Here is a 22,591-nt window from a genome sequence, read left to right on the forward strand (position 1 = left end):
TGCATTCAGATTACTGTTAATCCAGTATTGGAAATCTTTCCAGAATTCAATAGTGAATTTACAATCCCAAAATAAATGAACAATACTTTCTTCAACCTCACTACAAATGGTACATTTCGAATGATCAGATCTACCAATTTTAACCAGAAGAGTATTTGTACATAGTATTCTGTTCAGAAGACGGAATTGAAACCAACAAAGTTTAACTTCTTGAGTGCATTTCCAGTTATAGTAACTGATTTTAAACCAATCTTTATCTAATAAATGAATACCAAGAAGATCATTCCATAAAAAAAGTTATTGATGCACTTGAGTTTCACTTATAAACTGCTCAGAAAAATATTTGTAAGTTGTTTACAACCCTTTACCTCCTTAAGAATCATACTAGTATTAAAACCCTGCAAAGGATTTTGAAGAGTGTTGTTTGAAGTACTTATGGTATGAGAATATGGTTTACAAATAGCCTTCTTATTCCCATGGTAATGAAGGAAGTTTATCCATACAGTAGTTTGATTCAAGTATTGGATCTAGTTATCTAGGTAGGTCAAGTTTGGTTTTGTAATTTGTAATTCCATCGAATGTGGGTTGCAGCTTACATAAGACCTGATTAACCCTTCTCCTTGTCAGAATTACAAAACACTTCTGCAAATTATGTTCTTCTTGTTGTTGATTGACTAATTTTTTTAGTCAAGGTTTTGTTAGAGATTACTGCAAACAATAGCCAAGAGTTTTATTTATAGATGACAATTTTCACATAACCTTCAAGACCTTATGCATTGTAAAAAAGACAATATATCGACAGAGTGATTGACAGCTGTTTGAGTCGTGGTCTCCTACTATTTTTTCAGCATGATCAGTGAATGAAATCATACAACAGATTACAATAACTTTATAAAAGGGTAGATGATTCTTTGTATGTGAGTTACAAATTGTTGATCAAAGACTTGAATCAATCTACATATAGAGATGGATCAAATTATGTTTTTTTTATAATTTGGATAATATTTTGGGGATGCCATTTCTCATTAAACACAGAGAGTTCACTACTGCATTATACCTATTTAGCATGGTGGGCATTTAGTCATTTTAAAGGGATTTATTTTAGTTACTACATTATGAAATTTAAAGTAAACATTTTTCAAGCAAAGCAATGTTATGTAATCATAGACCCTAGTTCTAGGGTATATGATGTTACTTGGGATATATAGCCATAATTAACTAAAGAACAAATGTCACAGCCACTGTAACTTAATGCTGAAAAGATTTTCATGTGATGTAACTCCTGTGATGTAACATTTAATCAAATTTCATGCTCAAATAATACTGAAAGAGTGCACTTAAAAAGTTCACATGGGCACTTTTAAAGCGGTTCATGAGTAAAATAAATAACAAAATACAAATAAATAAGCAAGCAAATCAACAAATAAAATAAAACAAAGAACAAAATGAAATAAAATCAGTGCATGTAACTGGCCAACTCTCCAGCAACGCAGAGACACATCCAAGCTTGTGATGTTGTACAAGAGCTATTATAGTCTTGTTGACATACCACCATGCCACCTTGTGCTGCTGTCATCACATACGAGAGGTCATAACCTAAGATTTGTGATCCCTCGAGCCTCCATCTTGGTGTACCAACATGCATTCTTCCCCAGTACCATCCGGATGTGGAATGCTCTTCCAGCTTCCTTATTCACCGCTCCATCCTGTGAGGCATTCAGAGGAGGCCTGACCAACATCATCCTTTAAGCATCATTGGAGTTTTTAGCCGCAATGTACAGCACCTTCATCTATTTCCTGCACCTTTTGTGTTTTTCTGCACTGCCCTTGCTCCATGGATGTGATAATACTCGGCCACCGAGGGATACATCTCACCACAAAGAAGAAGAAGAAGATGTGGTACTTAGTTTTGGCTGTTTTTGGTTCAGAAATTCAAGAATTTGGATCTTTTGTCTGTTGATTCTGTAAAATAGTATTATTTATTATTGTGTTGTCTTTTGTGTGCAATTTAATTTCAGTGGAAAAATGTAACTGCCTATAGAAGACAAAGATTTCAATTGCTTGATACCATAGCCAGAAAGTACACCCTGGCTAAGACTTTCACCCAATGGAAAAAGCAGCATGCTGTTGAACAGAGGAAAAATATTGCAGTTTTACATTTTAAGTAAGTGTGTATCCCAGGGGTATTCAGTACAAATCGTTATGAACACAGCAGAGTGCAGAATACGCAAAATTGCTGTTCTGAATAAACAGCGTTTGAAAATCTTGGTACCATTCCATTGTACTAATATATTTGTATCACTGGATAGAAGACACATATAGCTATCCATTGGTATCAAATATAATAGTATAGAACATTTAATATAGAAAATTCAGAGTTTCCAGCTATACACTACTACAGATCAACCTGATTTGTACAGCTAAGTATACGATTCATCCTTTGGTCGAATTCATTGATTGCAATCAGGCGCGATTCTTCCAAATCAAAATTTCGGTATCTACGTCAGGGAGTAAGATTTACCATTCATTTTTGGTGGAAATAAAAGATCATCTGAAACATAATCATAAGCATACAATAACTCAATTTACTCAAAATTCTCGATTCGTCACTCTGCCGAATTCATAACGAAATGACCAAATGGGGATGTGCTGAAAAGATGGGTAGCATTTACGGCCTTCTGGTATATCAATGACCCAATTTTTTAGGCCAATTTTGGTATATAGATAGGTCCTTTTTTAAACTTTGCTAGATTTTATCGGAAATAACCCAATTTTGCCTCACTGTACATAGCCACCCCTACCCTAACCAAACTTGTACCTCTGGGTGTATTTTTGTGCTTTTGTAAATGCCTGCAATCAAGGATGTAGACAAGAATATATTTCACATAACAGCAGACACCAGCACCTGCAGACATCCTTAGTTCCTTTCTCCCACCAGCATATTGCAACTAATGTAAAAATGCATATGTGACCTTTTCCCACAAAATGAGAGGAAAGTTGCAAATCTTTATTTTTATTAATGGTCAGTCTCATAACTTCTGGGTCATATAACTTGCCAGGATTGCCCCCTCACTTGGTGCTCAAAAGTCAATATTTCAAAGAAGAATTCTTTTGTTTTCTGTTCAATGAACCATATTTGCTTTTCTTCTCCGGTGACTTTCCGCTCATTTTGTGAGAAAGGTTTCATGTAAGATTGCCTTGTTTGCCTTGTATAGGGTCAGGTCAGAGAAGATATTTAACATTTGCCTGTTTTCATGTTGCAAATTTACTGGCAAAACATGGGTCGATAGTCATATCATTACATATTTTGTAAGATCTGGATGGATGTGCACTTTTCATTGAGGTACTTTTTGTCACTATAGACCCATGTTGCACTAGAATAGCAAATTAGTACAGGAAATTGAAATGGAAGAAATGCATTATGGGAAGTGTAAGACATCTTCTCTGAGGTCAGGTATTGGTTGGATTGTAAAGCTTCAAACAGGTCCATGGGTTGGTGCAAGGTTTCAGATGTAAAAAGTCTGTTTAGATATGCACAAGTTAAATGTCCTCTGTTGAAAAACTTTGTCCTAGTTTGCTGCTGTTTACAAGTAGGTGGGTATGGGATGTGGGTGTGTCTGTCTGTCATGCTGGCTGCCTGCTTGTACATCTTTTATCTACAGTACTCATCTTCTCTTGGAACAAAGTACTGAAGTGATTCTAGTAATAATCATGTCTGTTCTTATCTTAACTTTGCAGGGTGCAACTCTTGTCATCCGCTTTTCATCAGTGGCAGGAGATTACAGCAAGGTCAAGGGTCAAAGGTTGCCAAGAAGAAATGGCAAGTGTTCACTTTGAAGTGAGAATAACCAAAGTGTACTGGGAATCTATGAAGACCATGTATGTGAAAACACAGCAAGCCAAGCAACACTACAGGTATGGTATGGGTTATTATCTGCCTCAAAATGGATAGTCCAGTTGAAAGCCATACATTTCCTAAAGGAAGACTTGACCTTAATGATCTCTCACACAGGGAGTGGAGATTTCAAATGGAGGCAACCATTCATGTAACCCATTTGAAATTTATCCCTGTATGAGATTAAGGTCGTATCTTCCATAGGGTATATGGATTTCAACTGGAATAGCCCAATTTCAAATTGAACTGCTTTTCATATTTCTAGAGTGTCATATTAACAGCATGTTATGTTGGTCTGTAGCTTCAGTAACTGCACTGCAAAATTAAGTTGGTTTTTGTGACTTTATTTTTTCACTACATCTGACTTCTCACCGACCAAATAAGCAGGTATGGGCTATCATAGATGGCAAGTTTTTCCACTAGCAACCTTGTGTATTTACTATAAATTAGAATAATCCACAAGCAAACTAGTGTATCCACAAGGAAACCAGTGTATGTTTTAGCACAATAGTGTATCCCCTTACAAAATCATTTATCCACTAGCACACTAGTGCATACCACTTACCACTTTCCCTTCCCTTGGATCAAAACATTAAATCATTAAAGAAACCACCCAGCATGAAAAGAAAGGATAATAATGATTAAATTTGAAAAGAAATATTGAAACGAAAGGTACATTAAAGTTCTTGAATATATTGTATGAGCAAAAATAAATCTATTTAGTATGCATGGCAAGCTGGAAGCTAGACATTGCACTGATTCCAGTAAGCAGAATATTGCACTGATTCCAGTATTCAAGAAAAGCACAACCATCTGTTGAAAACATTCTGAAAATTTATACCTCCTCACTAAACATGTGTACAAAAACATGTGCCCCTTTGCCGTAATAGTACATGTACATGTATTTCAGGCAACTTCATATGAAATAGTGAGTTATGTCCAAACTTTAATAAATTGTTCAAACTTTATTGCATCTGTCATTCTTCAACAGTAATTGGCTATTACAGTTGAAATCCATACACCCCATATAGAAGATATGATCTTAATCTATTACGCAGGGGAAGTAGATTTCAAATTCATGCTCCCTATGTGTAAGATTAAGGTCATCATGTCTTCCATATGGAGTGTAATATGGATTTCAACAGCAATAGCCCAATTGGTATTACCCAGAAGTGTGGAATGGATTCTTGGTATGAAACTATAAAAGCACATTAAAGTCAGGATATATTTATTGCAAACAATAAAAGAAAATTGTTCTCTTTCATCATATTTGAGCAAATTAAACAGAATGACAACGATAAGTGCTAGGAAAATGGAAGCTTAAATGCAATGCAATTTGAGCTTATAAACCGAATTTTTTGTTTGGGTTGACAACCCTGGATAACCCAAGAAAGCCTCAAAAGACGCTACACATTCACTACTTATCACTGCACGTGCAGAGCAGTGTGTGGGGATGATAAGAAAGTCTAAATTGTACAATTATATTCTGTACTGCTTCACAATCAGAGATTTTAAAACTGATAAACTATAGCCTCACAAATAACTGGATATAACTCGGGCCCATGGACTTTGCCCATCCTGCCCACCCGCTTGCTACGCCCCTGATTATTCAGCCAAATTGAGTTTTTGCCTAAATTATGTTTTTATTAGCATGTGTACCTGTTGTAATAATGCCATTGACATTGCCCAATCATAAAGGAGATTTCAGGATGAGTTAAGCAATTTGACAAGATACAAATAGTGAGTTAGGCATTTTATACAAAATGTATGCCTAACTCAGTCTGAAGATTTTGCTGTTAATTTTGCAAAGTCACTGAAAGTCACATGCACCAGGTATGTAATCATCCTCATCATTTCTGATAATTCCTTTTAATTTGTCTTATTATCATTTGTTCTTGTCCAAAGATTGATGAATAAGTATGTTTATATACATGCTTGAATCATATTTTGGACTTTTTCTTAAAACTACAAAAAATGAGTTGGGCAATTATTGTAGCAGGGTGACAATAATGCCTCCAGTCCCAAATGTCTGATTTTTAAAGTAAAAGGTCATTGAACTTTACTCAGGCTCAACTTTCAAACTTGCTCAACTTGTCTTGCAAATCATACATTTGTACCAATGGTATTCGCCATAGAAGTGACGTAATAATCGGATTAACTACCATAGCAATGGATGAATACAAATTTTGACTATATCACTATGCACTACAACGTTCACGCGATACCTATGCATTGAACCGTATCATGCTGATCACTCACACCTGTAAGATTAATATTTTTGAAAAGAGCAGTATTGTATTCAATATATGATTGCAGACATACATAGGAGATGAGTGCAACCTGCTTATAGTGCAGGGCGATGTAGTCAAATTGTATTCATCCATCAATTGCTATGGACTATGGTAGTTAGTCCGATTTATTACTTCACTTCGACAGCGAATTGCTCTAGTTATAGCCCTATCATATTAAGGACTCTTTGTATGTTTACGTTGATCCAACTTAAATATTTTGTTGACTGCTTGTTTATGTGCTAGTATATTGTTCATTTGGAGTTATATTTATTGCTCACTTACTTTATAATATTTTTATATGATTTTGAATTTTGTTCCAAACAACAGACATCATTGTTTGGTTCAGGTATTTCGAGCATGGCAACAAGGCTGTCTGGTTGCTAAGGGTGAACATCTCCGTGACAACTGCCAAGCTAAAGAGGCAAGAAGGAGAGCCCTCATGAGGACACATCTAACCATGTGGAGAGAAAAGTTGAGAGTGTTGAAGGCAAGAAAAAGACTAGACCAAGTCAAGCTCAGGTAAACTAGAGGTCTTTTTATCTTTTTAGTTTCTGGTAGTCTATTGTTCAGAAACAAAAATGCAAGGGATTATGTGAGTTGATTTGTAACTTGAATTCATTGTTAAGTTTGAAGTACCAATCAGCTTATTTCAATGGAGGTGGATGCCTGCTGTCAATAAAGGCTGGACAAGACCAGATTATGTAACACCAGTGTTTTTAGCGGTCTAGCGCTCGATTATGGCCTCTTATACCTATTGCAGAATAGGCCTTTGATGTTGTTAAACTGGTTCACATTAATGTGACAAAATGCCAATCTGAATGAAAAGGTCCACTTTTTTTGTAAAAATGTTGAAAATCAGCCCTTAAATCACAAAAGGTCCGCTTTACAGCTAATAAATCCTGGCTACGGGCCTTCCCTCCTGACTTTTTCGTATCAATGTATCTCTCCCTATTTTACTTCTTATTCTATCAAATAGAATCATGGTATGGTAGAGTGTTCTGTGACATCCAGACATCCACTTCATCCATTTCCTGCAAACTACATCTGTGATAGTGCTTGAGATTTGTCTAGGAGGTTAACTGGTAGGATGGACCACCAGATAAGACATCTCATTTTTAAGGATTCAAGTGTAGGCAGTCTGACTTGAGACAGGATTAAATTTTTTGTTCATTACTTCCAGGTACGCATGGGAGATATGGCAACTGAGATATCAAAGACAGAAACTACACCGATTAATTCTCGCTTCCCAAGAGCGCAGAGACACAAAGAGGAGGGCGCTGCACAGATGGATGGTATATGTACATGAATGGAAAGAGAGAAGAAAGAAAGCTGAAACAATCTTGGGAAGAGTGTTGCTAAGGAGGAGAATGCAGAGATGGAAAGAGGGCATTGTCAGGCAGAAAAATCAAAGGTTTGTTTAAAAATATAATATTAAAGAGTTCTGTAAGAGAAGATATCTTACCCTTCCCAGAATCCTTTGCAACATAATGAATCACCTCATTACATCAAATGATACTCCCATTATTTTGTACAGGTTCTCTTTGTTTTCATGTTGCGAATAGACTGACTGAACAGTTAACATGGGTCGATAGTCAAGAAATAAACATAATTTGCAAGATTTGTATGAGCTCTGTTAATTGTGGTAATTTTTGTCACTATCGACCCATGTTGTACAAGATAGCAAATCAGAAGAGAAACTTGAAATGGAAGAAATGCATTGTGGGAAGTGTGAGATATCTTCTCTGGAGTACTGTTTTCTACCTAATTAGTGCCTTTTCCCTAATAAGTGCCCCATATGGCCCTTTTGAATGAAACCTGTTTATGTATATGCCTACTTCAGGCATGCAAAGTTTCAAGTTTATACCTGAATTCAGGTTTTTTGTTACCAAAATTTATGCATTTTTATATATTTTCAGGCTGTTTTGGGGTGTTTTTGCTGAATTTTACATGCTTTTTAGGTTTTTCTATTAGTTTCTGGTTTTTCCAAGAAAGGTCATTATTATGCCTGCATGATACTTACAAAGTACTTTTATACTTTAAATTTGGTGTAATATTTCCAGAAAGCAATCATTTTTAATGAAATGAGGTCTTGAGAAATACTGGATGAATTAACATGTAATGTTAAGGTAGGAAACTCGGTTCCCACACGTCGGCAAGGAAAAAATTATAAAAAATATTCTGCCTCCTGGTGCACACCTCTTGATTTTTATGAGTAAACTACACATCCCAATGCTTGAAACCACAAAATATTTGAGCTGCTAATTTGCATCAATTAATGAATATCAATTAATTAGTTTAACCTTAATTTTACGACTAATAATTATTGCTAGCAAAAACTTCAACTCTGATTCCAACTTTTACTATTGGAAAAATTGTAAATAAATATTATCTAAAATCTCTCGCCAGCTTTTTCGCCTAAGTCCATTAATTACGTAATAGCACGTGTTTCTAGTCTGTGAAAATATTGATGTCATTAAAAATTTATTTCTGCTTAAAGAAGCTGAAAAGTAACAAAAGCTGGCGAGAGAATTTAGGTAATCTTGTTATGTTTAACTTTCAATTTAAAAAAAAGGCTACATTAAGTCAATTTTGTGACAATAATTCTGAAATTCCCCTGTTTTAGGCTTTTTTTTTTTTTTTTTCTTTTGCGTGTATAATTGTCCAAATATTATGTAACAGGTGGCAAATTTCATTCATAAAGAAAGATCTATTTATAACAATTAATCTCTGCTACTTTAAAAGTCTCTGACCAAAGTCTAATTCTTTCACTAGGTGGGGAAACATTATTCAGATAACGCCTCAAAGTTCTGTAAAACTTTTTCCGCTAGTCAGGGGAGTCAATAATATTGCCGTAATTTTGCTCGCTGCCGTTTTCTTATTCGTGACTGGCGATGCGTGTTATCGCAATTGGAAAAAAAATTTTAGGCGATGCCCCACGCTGCGTGGGCTCCTTTAGTTGTAGTTTGCACAGCGCTCAATGGGACAGGTCTGGCGAAATCATGAAATTACCAGACATGTAAAACCAAATAATAATGGTTCAGTTATAGAAACATGCATATCTCCACTTCATTTATGACTTTGAGGTATTGGATATTTACCAAATTGACTGGTAAGTTAATTGTGCGCACGTAAACTAGTGAAATTGGGAGCCAAATAGCTCCGTATTTTATACAAGCAGTGTGTGTGTGTGTGAGTATAGGGAATGCTGCACAGCTTCGTGACATGACAAGACAAGAGCCGGCCGCTGTATGTACATGAGTGTGTGAATTGTGTCGCTCACTAGAAAGCACTGATAATTTCATATATTCCTACTGTACAACTCATAGCATTAAAAAAAATTCCCAGAAAAATTTGACAAAAATGTTCCTTGAAACTACGGCTACGCTACGCAATGTTATTATATTCTATTCATGCATACACGATACTATTGTTATTGTGCAATATCAATGAGACGGCTAAGTTAGTGAAAATTAACATTTCGTTTTTTGCTGATTCAGAATGATTTAAATGATGCCCCGATCTGTAATTTGGGGAAGATATTTATTACAGGATAGGGCACAATTAAGGAAATTTTGAGGGGATTCGGTGCATGACACGATAGCCGACGATCCGACCTTAATTTGACTTTTGTTTGGTTCAAAACTTCCAAGAGATTAAAAAATATCTTAAAAACTGTATTTGGATAAGAATGCTGGTCTTGTTTACAGACACATTAAACTAAATTTTAGTAACAAACAAACAGTATTCTTTCTACATGAAACAAACTTTATTCCCAAAAGAACACCACTTTCAATATCACTATAGATGTCAATGAAAACAGGTCTTCCTTTATTTTCAGAAAATGTCAACTGTTTTTATAAGTAATTTATCTTGTAAAGGTTTCTGAGAATATTTTGTTGAAAGCGATTAAATTTTTCATGAAATAGTATGTATTTTGGAGCACATTCATAGAATTCTTTTTTTATTATATTCTGATGTTGCCTTTTCCTTTCAAAGAAACAAAAATCAATATTATATTATATTTCAACATTATCATATCACTTAAGTGCGCTTCAGACTCCGAGTATTGTACGTACAATATTGTATGTACAATATGTACGTTATTTAATCTATTGCCATTCTATTTCAGTAATGTTTAGTTCTAACGAATGTTTGATGACTAAAAATCGATAATATGTTACATACAATATGTAGCAGAAATATATTATCGATTTTACGTCATCAAACATTCGTTAGAACTTAAACATTACCGGAATTAGAATGGCAATAGATTAAATAACGTACATATTGTACATACAATATTGTACGTACAATAAAAAGTCTGTATACTGCTTAAGACTATATTATAATTTTATATCAGGCCCACGGCACTTTGTACAAACTACCTATACTTTTTCTTAGGACAGACAGTCTCAACTCCCCTGCTGTGTACCAGCGTTCAGGTCACATCTGCGAATCGATTTTGCAAAGATTCTCGTAAACAGATTTGTGTTAATTTAAGTTGATTCTCACAAACCTTTGTAGTTTACACAGTTGATTTGCAAGAATCAAATGATTCCCGCAAATTAATTCTGCAAGAATCAAGATTGATTCTCACACTGTGAAACGAAATTCCGACCCTGCAAAACAATTATAATTCAAAAAGTTTAAGTAATTTGAATGCAGTTTTCTGTTTTCGGTATGAGTTGACATAGTCTTTCAGGTTCAATTATTTTGAAATAAAAATAAACTGGTAAAGTGGTTTTCTAGAAATTAGTCAAAACTAAAAGGGATGAAATCTACTTGTGTCCCGAAATAAAGAAATACATAGAAAATACAGTGAGAACAAAAGAAGGAAACCAAACCAGCAGTTTTTGAGCTTCAACATATGGTATCTTGCATTGGGCAGAAAGTAAACTTAATCAAAGATGTGCACATATCATGCAACATCCTTATTTCTTTCTTTTTTTTTAAAGTTGAGTTTTCACAGAACTGCAAAGTAGATTAATTCCTTTTGGAAACAAACTCTTTATACATCAAATTTATGAACTTATTAAAAATCATGAGCTTGAAAGTAATCCATCATTGTTAAATATCAATTTAACATCTCTGCGATAGTTTTTGAGGAAAAGCATAAATGACAACAGTGCAGATGTAGACAGAACATTAAAGATTTTCTCGGAACTATACAAAATGCATTTTATTCCTTTTGGGAAAAAAAACTCTTCGTATATCACATTTATAAACTTATTTCTTCCTTCTGGAAAAAGCTCTATATATCAAAATTAAAAACATGGGCTTGTAAGTATACAATCCATCTTTGTTAAATATCAATTTAAACATCTCTGAGAGAGTTTTCAAGGAAAATCAATGTTTTCCCTTTCATCAATAACAGTGAAGGTGCAAACAGTACATTAAGGATTTTCTCAGAACTATACAATATGGATTTAATTCCTTTTGAAAAAAACAACTCAAATCTATAAACTAAAAAAAACATGAACTTGAAAGTAATCTATATTTATAAAAATATAAATTTAAACATCTGTGCGATAGTTTTCATGGAAAATCAATGTTTTCCTGCCATAAATAACAGTGCGGATGCAGACAGAACATTCCAGATGATTTTAGTATTTCTTTGAAAGTATATAAATCAGGAAATGTCCTTGTACTCAGGTGCATGTGTTTTTTTGTGTGTATGATAGGCGCAAAGTTGCCATAAATGTGTCAGTCCATTTTGCGGGCACAACACTGATGATGTCACAAAATTTACAAAAGTCTGTCTAAAATATAAATTAATTTTAGAGGGCATTTTGAGACTAAATTGGTCTAAAATTCTATTATATTCTGTGGTAATAGGAGGGTGTAGTTGGTTAAAGCTTTTTTTAATTTACTGGGTTTTACCAGGGGGGGGCAGCAAAGATCGACTGAATTTTGATGTCGTCATTGGTTTTACACGTAAACACGAAAATGTCTCAAATAATTCCAAAAGTTTATGTATGTTATCATGCAATATTTTATCAGTCTAAATCCGTTGAGGTTCGACAGTGAACCTCATTTGTAAGTACTGTTTTTTGAATTTTTTGTATGAATAACTCACTATGTTATGATACAATACTTAAAAATTCACATATATACGTAATAGCTATTCATGGTGTACTGGTCTGCAGGCTTTCCTGCCACCCACACGGTCCGAGTTCAATCCCCAGCCCCAGCGCAGGAAATTTTTTTCTTCACATTCATTTTGAATCCAAAATCATTTATTTTCATGTGAATATGTATATTGCACTAGGAAATATATTTTGTGCACTTTTTTCTGTAACAGGGCCAATAGAGCTAAAAACACACCTCGGCTTGGGCAAAAATAAGCTACCTGTTGATTGGCCAAGAAGTTTTCATTATCAATTGGACCAGTCAGCTGCAACATTGTTAGAATAATTTCACCATGCAAAAAAATTGGAGTGAATTATTTTTTGCAAAGCTCCATTCTGATTGATGATTAAAGTAAAGATATCATGTAATTTACCAATCAGAGGCAATTTTAGATCGGTAGGTATTGCTCAGGGGTTATAAGCAACAAAGTAATTATTAGAACCGTGTTTCTTATGCTTTCTTCAATAGCTTCGTAAAATACGTCTTCAAAACCTTCACCACAAATTGTGCATGTATTATTCGTTACATTCAGACACTCGTCGCAATATCTTCCCGTGCACTTGTTGCTTTCACATTGCTTGAAGGTGCCATCATCATCACTGTCACATCCAAAACAGAGCGTCTGTTCTTTGGATATATGCAGGATCTTGAAGATCTTCTTGCAGATTGGATAGCGTTCAGCCAGATAAACACGAATGCTGAGTTGTTGTGTTGCATCGTGTTCTTTCTTCTTCTGTTTTATAACATCCTTCAAAAACTTGAATAACGTTTGATGTTTCTTTAGTGTGTCATTGTAGATGAAATAAAGCCGTTCCAGCTCGCGTTCTGGGTAGAAATATGCAGCAATACGCCTTCGTAATCTGAGTGCATATGCTTGAAATAATACCATGAATATTGCTATTAAGTAGCAGATACCTATACCGACTGCCAAATACCGACTGCCAAGACATGATCTGGTGCACTACCATCTGGCAGACACTCTCTGTTATCATAAGATACATCGAAGCTGTTATCTAAATCAAACGAGAATGCATCACGAACGAAATTAGCTATTGCACTGTCACCAAAACTTTCTAGCTTTACCCCACTTTCTCCTGATAAATCCACTTGTATGGCCCCGTGTTTTCTTATAACTAGCAATAGCCAATATAAGCCATAATCGACCAGAATAAGAAGGGTTGCAATACAGATGTGAGCCATAAGATTAACCAAACCAAGTTTAAATAACCCTTTCTCAGGCTTGCTGAGTCTTAATGATGTGACATCAATCAAGCTCACTTTTTCAGATTTTTTCAAAGGTAACAATGTGTTTTTACCCCTTTCCTTTCTTTTCGTATCTAATTCCTTAAATTGTTTAGTGATATAAAAGTTATCCTTGATACGATAAGCTGTATGGTACATGTAAGATCTATATAGGAGAAAAACTACAGACAGAGCGACTAATTTGTCAAGAATTGAGAAGATTTTGTAAATGATTTGAAGGGCATAATCAATGTCCTCTTCAATAGCTTCTTGAATGTTGTCAAACGTGTTGCTTTGGTTGTCATGCTGATCAAAATATGGTGAGAAATCGATATCTGTAACAAACTGATCGGTAACCTTGGTGATTTCAGATACGACATTATTTACAGTGTTCTTGGGGACTTCACAAATGGTTTTTCCAGCGGTATAGCCATTATACATAAAGCATCCGTAATCTCTGCTAACTTGCTGAATGGTTTACATGCAGAAACTGCATCTGAAACAAACAGAAATGAGTGTCTGAGTAGAAAGCAGAACAACATTAATACTTTTTACATTAACCAAATGGTCTTAAAATTTAACATCTTCTTTGACATTTCTTAGGATCAGTAAAAGAGTTATACATTGAGTATGACAATTTCACCAATGTCTGGCTCAGTTAAAGTCCTATATAATTTACTTTGTTTTGTGTAATTCTACTGCGCTGAATGTGCTTTAGAGATTACGATAAAACATGATCACAAAATATTTGGAGAGTGGATTTTGGCTCATCTTTCACACACAAGGAAGATCAGTCTGCTGGCAACAAAATGCTGGGTCTAACTCATTTTTGTAAAAAATTGGAGTTGGGCCCTTCTTCCACTCAGGTATTCAATTGCTTTTGCAGAAAAGTAATTCTCATGCATGCTCAGTCAGTGTTTACTGCTGTTTTTAGAGCGTCAAGCCGATCTAGCGATACAAATCGCTGATGCAAAAACAATGTCGCTTTGCAAGTTGAAGAAATCTCAATTTCCGAGCTATGTCGCTTGCCACATGAATGCATCAACCAATCATTTCTTACCAACTGGATCTATTATTTTGCTAATTAACATTTCTTGATCCTTAACTTTTGGAAATAAATTAATTCAAAACAATAATTATTGACAGCAACGGATCTTCTAAAAATGCATTTTGTGGCCTTTTGAATGTTTCAATTGTCGTCTGCGAATGCGATTACTATAAATGCAAAAGCGAAAAGTGATGCATCGCAAATATTCAGCGATTGCCCAATAAGCCAAGCAATTTGTGACCCAAGTAAGGCATCCACATGAAGCAATGTCAAAATACACATATGGTCTATCAAAATAAGCACTGGGTAGTACCAATAGTATGCTCAAGTTTTTCAGTAATATGAAACATCACATGCATTAGAAAGCAGAAGTTGATGTAATAAATAAGTAATTTTCTTTATAAACCTACCGTAAAAACTCGATAGTTAGCATATGTCCTTACTATCAAGCGCTTTTGAAATTGTACCAAAGTTTGGCGCTTTACCTACTGAGCTAATGGGGTTGAGACACACATTTGAAGGTTTACTTGTTTGTATATAGCTATGTGTATCGCTGATTTGCTCAAAACCCTTTACACTATTGTGGATGGGGCTCTTCATGTTGACATGTTTTAAAAGCGTTCGATAGTAAGCACATGCTAATTAAACTATCAAGTTTTTATGGTATATCCCTTTCTGGGGCCTGATTTATTGGATTGTAGAACAATAGAAGCATCTAAGGGGAAAAGTTAGCTATATTTTGTAATTTTTTGTTGGCTTGTTCCTTATTGGGAATTGGTGGCTCCTTTTTGGAAAACAGAATAACGAGACAATGACTTGAATTGACAGGGGATTTGCCATTTGGTCTAGTACTATTTGGTCTAATATCCATTTCGTCTACATCCATTTCGTCTAAAACCATTAGGTCTATATCCACTACGTCCAATAATCATTTGGTCCCTTAAACATTTGGTCCGATAACCATTTGGTCCGATAACCATTTGGTCCGATAACCATTTGGTCCGATAACCATTTAGTATAATAACCAACAAGTCTAAAACCATTTAGTCTAATAACCATTTAGTCTAATACCCATTTGGTCTATAATCAATAGGTCTAATAGTTATTTGGTCTAATACTCATTTGGTCTACACACCATTTAGTCTTACAAGCATTTAGTTTATTAAAAAATAGACGAAATGGTATTAGACTAACTGGATATTAGACCATACGAGTATTAGACCTAACGGTTATTAGACCAAACGGTTATTAGACCAAATGGTTATTAAAGAAATATTAGACCAAATGGTTGTTAGACTATATGGTTAGTAGACATATTTGATTTGATTTGATTTGTTCGGGTTGTGAGAACCCTGGATAACCCAAGAAAGCCTCTATTGAAGCTTATTTCCATTGGGGTCCATTTGAACGCCGGGACGGGTTGGGAACAGTCAGGGGTTAACACCCTACTCTTTTCGAAACTGGCTGCGAGATACATGTTTAGACCAAACAATATTAGACTAAGTGACAATTAGCCTTTCTGGTAATAGACTAATTGAATATAGACTAAACGGGAATTAGACAAAATGGTATTAGACCAAATGGCAATAGACCAATTCTCGCTATTCGCAATAAGGGCTCCGCCAGCGGTTTGCATGTAATCGTGATGTATCATGGGAAAATCGTGATGTATCATGGGAAAAAGTCGACATCAAAGACCACACAATAAAAATATTACCATGCTATAACATAGGAACACGTGACAATATTTTTTAGTTTGTCAATATAACGGTATTACACGCAAATCGATAGAGAAAAAAATAATTGTGCACATTTCAAATCACATTATTAAGTATTATTGAGTATCGATTCGCGTGTAACACCTTTATTTTGACAAACTAAAAAATATTGTCACGTGTTCCTATGTAATAGCATGGTAATATTCAGATTATGCGGACTTGGATGTCGACCTTTTCCCATGATACATCACGATTACATCGCAAACCGCTGGCGGCGCCTCTTATTGCGTAATAGCGAGAATTGACACAATTCAAGATATTAACAATTCACTGAATTTGAATGTATTGCCCTGCACTAGATGTTACACTGCATTGCATATAAATTATCAAAGCAAAGGGATAAAGGCCTGGATTGTAATTCTGTAGAATTTTCACATCATGCTGATCACAGATTAGTGTCTTTGAAAAGAGTGGTATCATATTCAATTTTTGAATGCAGACATACACAGGGTCCTGCTTATAGTATGGGGCAATAATTTAAAAAAAAATCAATGGTAATTGGTAATGGTAAAATGCCAAAGTCACCTGGTTTAGGAATGGTCTATGTATTCCTAAACCATGTGACTTGGGTATGATTTTAAGTGGTCTCCACTTGAGATGAGTCTGGTATTCTAGCTATTATGTAAAAAGAGACACATGTAACAGCTGACAAGTGCATCCTTTTGATATAGATGTACACATATGATTGTGATAATGATACAAAAATTAACCGTTTTCTGTTTCACAGCAGTTTGTAGATTATAATACTATAAATATTGATTTGGTCAAGTATGCCAATAAAAGGTTGTTTATTGATAACAAAATGAGATTACTTGCGAACTTCACAGTGTTATGTATGCCAAATCGACATTTCAATAGTGTGTGGGTGTTTGTGGACCTATATGGTGAGATGCTTGTGTTTTCATGCAACAAAACATTATACAAAAATCGCCATATTGTATCACCTTACACAATATACAACATGACATTGACATTGTATAACCCTATGGGGCCATTTCTGAGGTCATTTTGAAGGTCATAGACTCAAAATAACCCTTGCTCACCATTTTTTTTATTCAGCAGGTCCAAATTAGTAAAGATGCCTAGGGTATTAACTTTTCTAACAAATGCCTTATGAAAGCTGAATTATTGATATTTTGTCTAGTCTAACTTACGTTAAGTTCTTTTTGAACGGAGCCAAGTCCATTTTCAATTGGATCAAATACCCCTTGAAGCCCATCTGCTACGTCTTGTAAGTTAGTGACAGTCCCTGCTAGGTTCCTTAAGTATTCATCAAAGACTTCTGCAGCTACTTCCTTGATCTGTTGGCTTTGGTTGTATGCAAGCTGTAATGTCAGGCAGTGGATGGACAAGCAAACTAAATACATTTTCAATGGTGTCAATCTTAGTATTCTTAATTGAAATGTGGATGTTTTGTATTCAACTTACATTAGGGGTAGCGCTAACTTGCACCATGGGGTCATTAGACTACTCCGTAGTCCACTTGCCCATTGTGCATACTCTGGATATTGTATTTAAGCTTAAAACTCTGATATAATTAATGTGTGCACAATTGATAGATTTTCACATCTGATCTTTTCAGTCACCCTACTCCCTCTCTTTGTTAGCTTCCCAAGTAGACTACTGACTTTGCCTTGCGGTTAAGATTTTAAGACTCTATGGAGAGTTAGGCCAAACTAAAATTGGCCATGATGTAATGCATCTTTAAATGGATCTGCCTTGTGATTGGTCGCCCATATCTCGCTATGGTTTAAATCTTCTGGGCCCGCGCCATTACCATTAACTACACCGCACACAACTGTCTGTGGTATTTTGCGGCGCTTTTGTGTTGACGCTGAAAGTTAATCACTCATCAAACATCTTGCGCGTACTTGTGGGAAATGGACTGATAAACAAGTATGCTTGACAGTGTGTTTTTAGAGAGCAAAGTCCAGGGGGTAAAGTTCTGCTTACAATTCAAAGTCCATAGTCGAATTTTCGGGGTTCGCTATCAATAAACTGTTAGATTCCAAAATCAGAATTGTTCAGTATTAAAGTGAGCCATTATAATTATGCAAGATAATGTTGCATTCAATTACTTTTATTGTCACTAATCATCTGATATTTTTAACTCTTTATGACCATTTTACTATTGAATACTTTAATTTTAATTAATATCAGTATAATTTTGAGTTCAACGAAATGAGTTCATCATGACTAATAATAACATATTTTTAATAAAATTTGATTATGGCATAGTCTATGGGGTCATAGATGAATTTGTTTAGCTTTTGGCACACAGAATTACCATTTAGAGGTTGCTAAAGGGTCATTTTAACCCCTTATTTCTATTGTTTTGGATCCATAGTTTTAAAAAATGTGCAATTTTTGACCCCTTGTTTGAAAACCTAGCGCTACCCCTGCATACGTTCATTTTGTACATTTAGAATCATCAATGTTGACTAAATAATGGACCTTGCTCCATCAAAAGGAGAGTGATTTTGAATAGATAGACAGGGGTACGATGACAGCATTTGGAATTTAGCGCAACCTCTCTACTGTTTTACTGCTCCTTACCTCTGCACTGCAGCTCATGGAGTTTGACACTACATTAGCATTAAGGAAGATGTTTTTGATTGGTCCGTTGAGAAGCAGCGCCACCACGATAGCTAAGAATGCAGCTCTGCCTCGTTGTGTGCACAGGGTTGGGACCATTAACAAAGCCACACATCTTCCTCTCACTGTAAAAGATAAATAAATAATATGACTTCATATGGTTTAGACCTAAAACGATATTGATGGCCCGCTTTGTTGCTTCATATTTTGTACTGGTAAAATGCTTAAAACACAGGTTTTGAAGAGAAACATATGTGACCAGCTCCAACAAAACGCGGAACAAGTCTTGTATTTGAGTTATAGGCCTTTATGATGTCACATGTTATATGAGACGATAGATGCACGACAGCGGCTAAAAACAATACCTTTATTCTCATTCTTAAACACTTCAATTCAAATAAATATATTAATCATAATCATAGTAAATCCTACATTATACAAGGAATTACCTAGGGCTTAGAATCGATCAGTCCCATTGTTGCTATGCACTTCCTGATTGGTCCAAATAGCGCGTATGAGCATGAGCTAAAGTGTGTGATATCGTGTCATATCACACGTGTAAGAACCAATAAGATTGCAAGAACATTCTCAAGTGTTTAAGAAGGAAGTATTAACATGTTTGATCTTTTTCTCTTAAGGGGTGGGGTATGAACGTTTGGACAGTATTTATTGTGGGACATTAGTGCACATCAGACATATCGAATTGCATTCTGAATACGAAAAATGTCCTTCTGATATCAAATAATTTTGATTTTTGAAATTGCAATGTAATACATATTTTATGGCAAATGATTAAAAATTGTTATTTTTGATATTTAACTGTACTTGAAGTAAACTTTATAAATCTGATGATTTATACTTAAAGTGTATGTAGGTGGGATGAAAAGCCGACGATCAATTGAAAATTTTGACCTTTCGTATTGAAGATATGGATTTTTTTTCCCAAAACACCAAATAAAAAATAGGTCTTTTGGGAAAAAAATCCATATCTTCAATATAAAAGGTCAAAATTTTCAATTGATCGTCGGCTTTTCCTCCCAGCTACATACACTTTAAGAATATATCATTAGATTTATAAAATTTATTTCGAGGACTGTTATATATCAAAATTTGACAAATATCAAATTTTAATAATTTGTCATAAAATTTGTATTATATCGTGAATTTCAAAAAATGAAAATTATTTGATATCAGAAAGACATTATTCGTATTCAGAATGCAATTCGATACGTCTGAGGTGCTCTCATGTCCCACAAAAAATACTGTCGAAACGACATAAACGCTCATTCTAGATCCCTTAAGTAGCCTCACCTGTGAATGCTAGACACAATGACATAAACAATGTGGACACAGCAGTGATAACAAAGGCAGCAATATGTCCATACTTCAATCCGTAATGTAATCCGATCATCAAAATCACTCCCAATACAAGTCCTGTAATGATACCAGCCACCGCTTTTAGTCTTTTATTTGCGCCTCGTTCACTAAGGAATAAATCATTGAGTACTTCTGTACTACCAAAGATAGATTTCATAGATCTTGTGCTAGACACTGAGCGTATATGACGCATAAGAGATGGTCTGTGTCGTGGTGATGATGTTGGAGAAGGTGATGAGATGTAGCAGGATGATGGGCTCGATGGGTCATTGGAGGAACCTGGGGTTTGTGGTTCATCCTGTAATAGAAAATTAGCCATAAAAAAGTTAAATTCAAAAATTGAACTACCAGCTTGTTCGAAAAATTCAAGATTATGAAAAGGCAAGTAAATATAACACCCTACAAAAAATCAACAAGGCTTCATTATGTGGCCCTCTCTTGCAAACGACAAAAACTAAACGAAACAAAAAACATTCTATGTGTGCCACATACATACCTCATGGTACAAACCCTAACCAACCAATTGTATTGGGATATTCCTGGTAAAAACCCATATGCCCCCTATGGAAGACATGACCTTAATCTCCCACACAGGGGGTGTAGATTTCAAATGGAGTTACCCATTCAGGTAACCTTATTTGAAATTCATGCTCCCTGTGTATAAGATAAGGCCATGTCTTCATCAATAGTTGTATATGGATTTCATCTGGAATATAGCCAAATTTCTAGTTAACATTGCATTCTGCACCATTTGGGTAAATTAGTGTGAAAAATTGTAATTTGAATTGTAGTTTTATCAGATTTCACCCCAAATTCATACATTTCCACACCTCTCAGAAAAAATCTGCTGCTGTCACTAGACATCCTGACTCGATCATTATACGCCACACTCACCATTTTTGATCAAAATTGGCATGCACGCAAAAGTTCCATGCTGTCTGAAAACCTTAAAAGAATATTATGGATAAAGAAATAAAACGTAAATAATATGAATAAATGAAACAAAAATCAAATATGCGATGAATGTCAAAGTAAATTGCAATTTAAATTTAAAGAAAATAAGATTATGATGATAAAGCATGGTGATATTAATAAATGATGATGATAATAATGATGATAATAATGATAATGATAATAATAATGATAATGATAATGATAATGATAATAATAATGATAAATAATAAATGATGATGATTAATAATGATAATAACAAGGGTGTGATTCTTCAGGATTTGTCCCGATTTCAGGATTTTTTTGTGGCCAAAATTTACACAATTTTATTTCACGCTGTTTTTCAGGATTTTCCACTATAGTTCCAGGATATTTCACAAACTTTGAATCACACCCCTGTAATGATAATAAAAAAAAAAATAATAATAACATGTTGTGGTAGTGTGCTTACTTTTAGAGGCTCGGTCTTATTCAGAATCATGGAATTTAATAACCCATCGCGAATAGACTGACTTCGCCTAACCTGTCGATGGGCATGTTCAGCTTGGATCGCCGCTCCAAATGCTTGCACAGGATCCACACTACGATCTGGACTTCGTGGCAAACTCATCTTAGATGCTGACTTACTGCGATGCATGCGCTGTTTGCCTTTACGGATTGCAGATGATCTAGTGTTACTCTGTATGCCTATACTTGATCCATCACTGGTTGCTTTACGAAATGGTTTCTGCCTAACCGAGCCAAGTGATGGGGTGGATGAAGGACGCGATCTTGAGATTTTCCTTTGTGGACCTGACATAAGAACAAAAATATAAATAAAAGTTCAGACCAATAATTGGCAGTGATAAAAGTCTTCTTAGGTTCCTGAAAGTATGGAAGGCTTTCTACACATACCGTCATTTGAGCATCAATTATCCAATACTAGATAACATAGCAAAAAACTTAAGGTGGTATTTGAGGCATTATGGAAGTGCTCTAATCATGTTTAAAACAAATTATTTTGAGTAGGGCAAAGTACACTTAATCAATATGCCATTTGTTTGAAGCAAATTAGACATACAATTGTCAAAATATATCAATTTATATTTTCTTTGTATCTAATGTTTTTTATCATAAATCAATAAAGTTAATGAGCTAAAATGACTGGAGAAGCTCATTAATAATATGTAATTTTTGCCAATATTTTGCTAAAAATCCATGCATGAATGTTCAGGGTACTTTTATTTTACATATGTACTGTTACCTTGAAACTTGGTCAAAGTGTTTCTAATATGTTCTAATGTAT

The 22,591-nt window shown here is 34.9% G+C and overlaps 3 protein-coding genes across 3 annotated transcripts in view; 1 reads left to right on the forward strand and 2 right to left on the reverse strand.

The window, feature by feature from the left end:
* LOC140156557 (uncharacterized) overlaps positions 1–7,607 on the forward strand; it is a 28,880-nt gene extending 21,273 nt beyond the window's left edge. Inside the window, exons 8-11 of the mRNA XM_072179497.1 lie at positions 2,019–2,164; positions 3,739–3,915; positions 6,514–6,705; positions 7,367–7,607. Of these exons, the coding sequence (XP_072035598.1) occupies positions 2,019–2,164; positions 3,739–3,915; positions 6,514–6,705; positions 7,367–7,607 (756 nt within the window). The remainder of the gene's footprint in view (positions 1–2,018; positions 2,165–3,738; positions 3,916–6,513; positions 6,706–7,366) is intronic.
* A 5,096-nt stretch (positions 7,608–12,703) lies between these two features.
* LOC140156558 (DC-STAMP domain-containing protein 2-like) lies at positions 12,704–13,998 on the reverse strand. Its single transcript, XM_072179498.1, is given in 2 exon segments — positions 12,704–13,242; positions 13,245–13,998. Coding segments are annotated over 2 exon segments (1,293 nt in total).
* A 19-nt stretch (positions 13,999–14,017) lies between these two features.
* The window catches only part of LOC140156560 (uncharacterized), a 35,675-nt gene continuing 27,101 nt past the window's right edge, over positions 14,018–22,591 (reverse strand). Inside the window, exons 4-8 of the mRNA XM_072179499.1 lie at positions 21,830–22,098; positions 20,290–20,653; positions 18,940–19,103; positions 17,538–17,708; positions 14,018–14,053 (exon numbers count right to left, since the gene is read on the reverse strand). Coding sequence (XP_072035600.1) covers positions 14,018–14,053; positions 17,538–17,708; positions 18,940–19,103; positions 20,290–20,653; positions 21,830–22,098 — 1,004 coding nt within the window. The remainder of the gene's footprint in view (positions 14,054–17,537; positions 17,709–18,939; positions 19,104–20,289; positions 20,654–21,829; positions 22,099–22,591) is intronic.

The sequence above is a fragment of the Amphiura filiformis genome, chromosome 7, assembly GCF_039555335.1.
Source record: "Amphiura filiformis chromosome 7, Afil_fr2py, whole genome shotgun sequence".
Lineage (NCBI taxonomy): Eukaryota > Metazoa > Echinodermata > Ophiuroidea > Amphilepidida > Amphiuridae > Amphiura > Amphiura filiformis.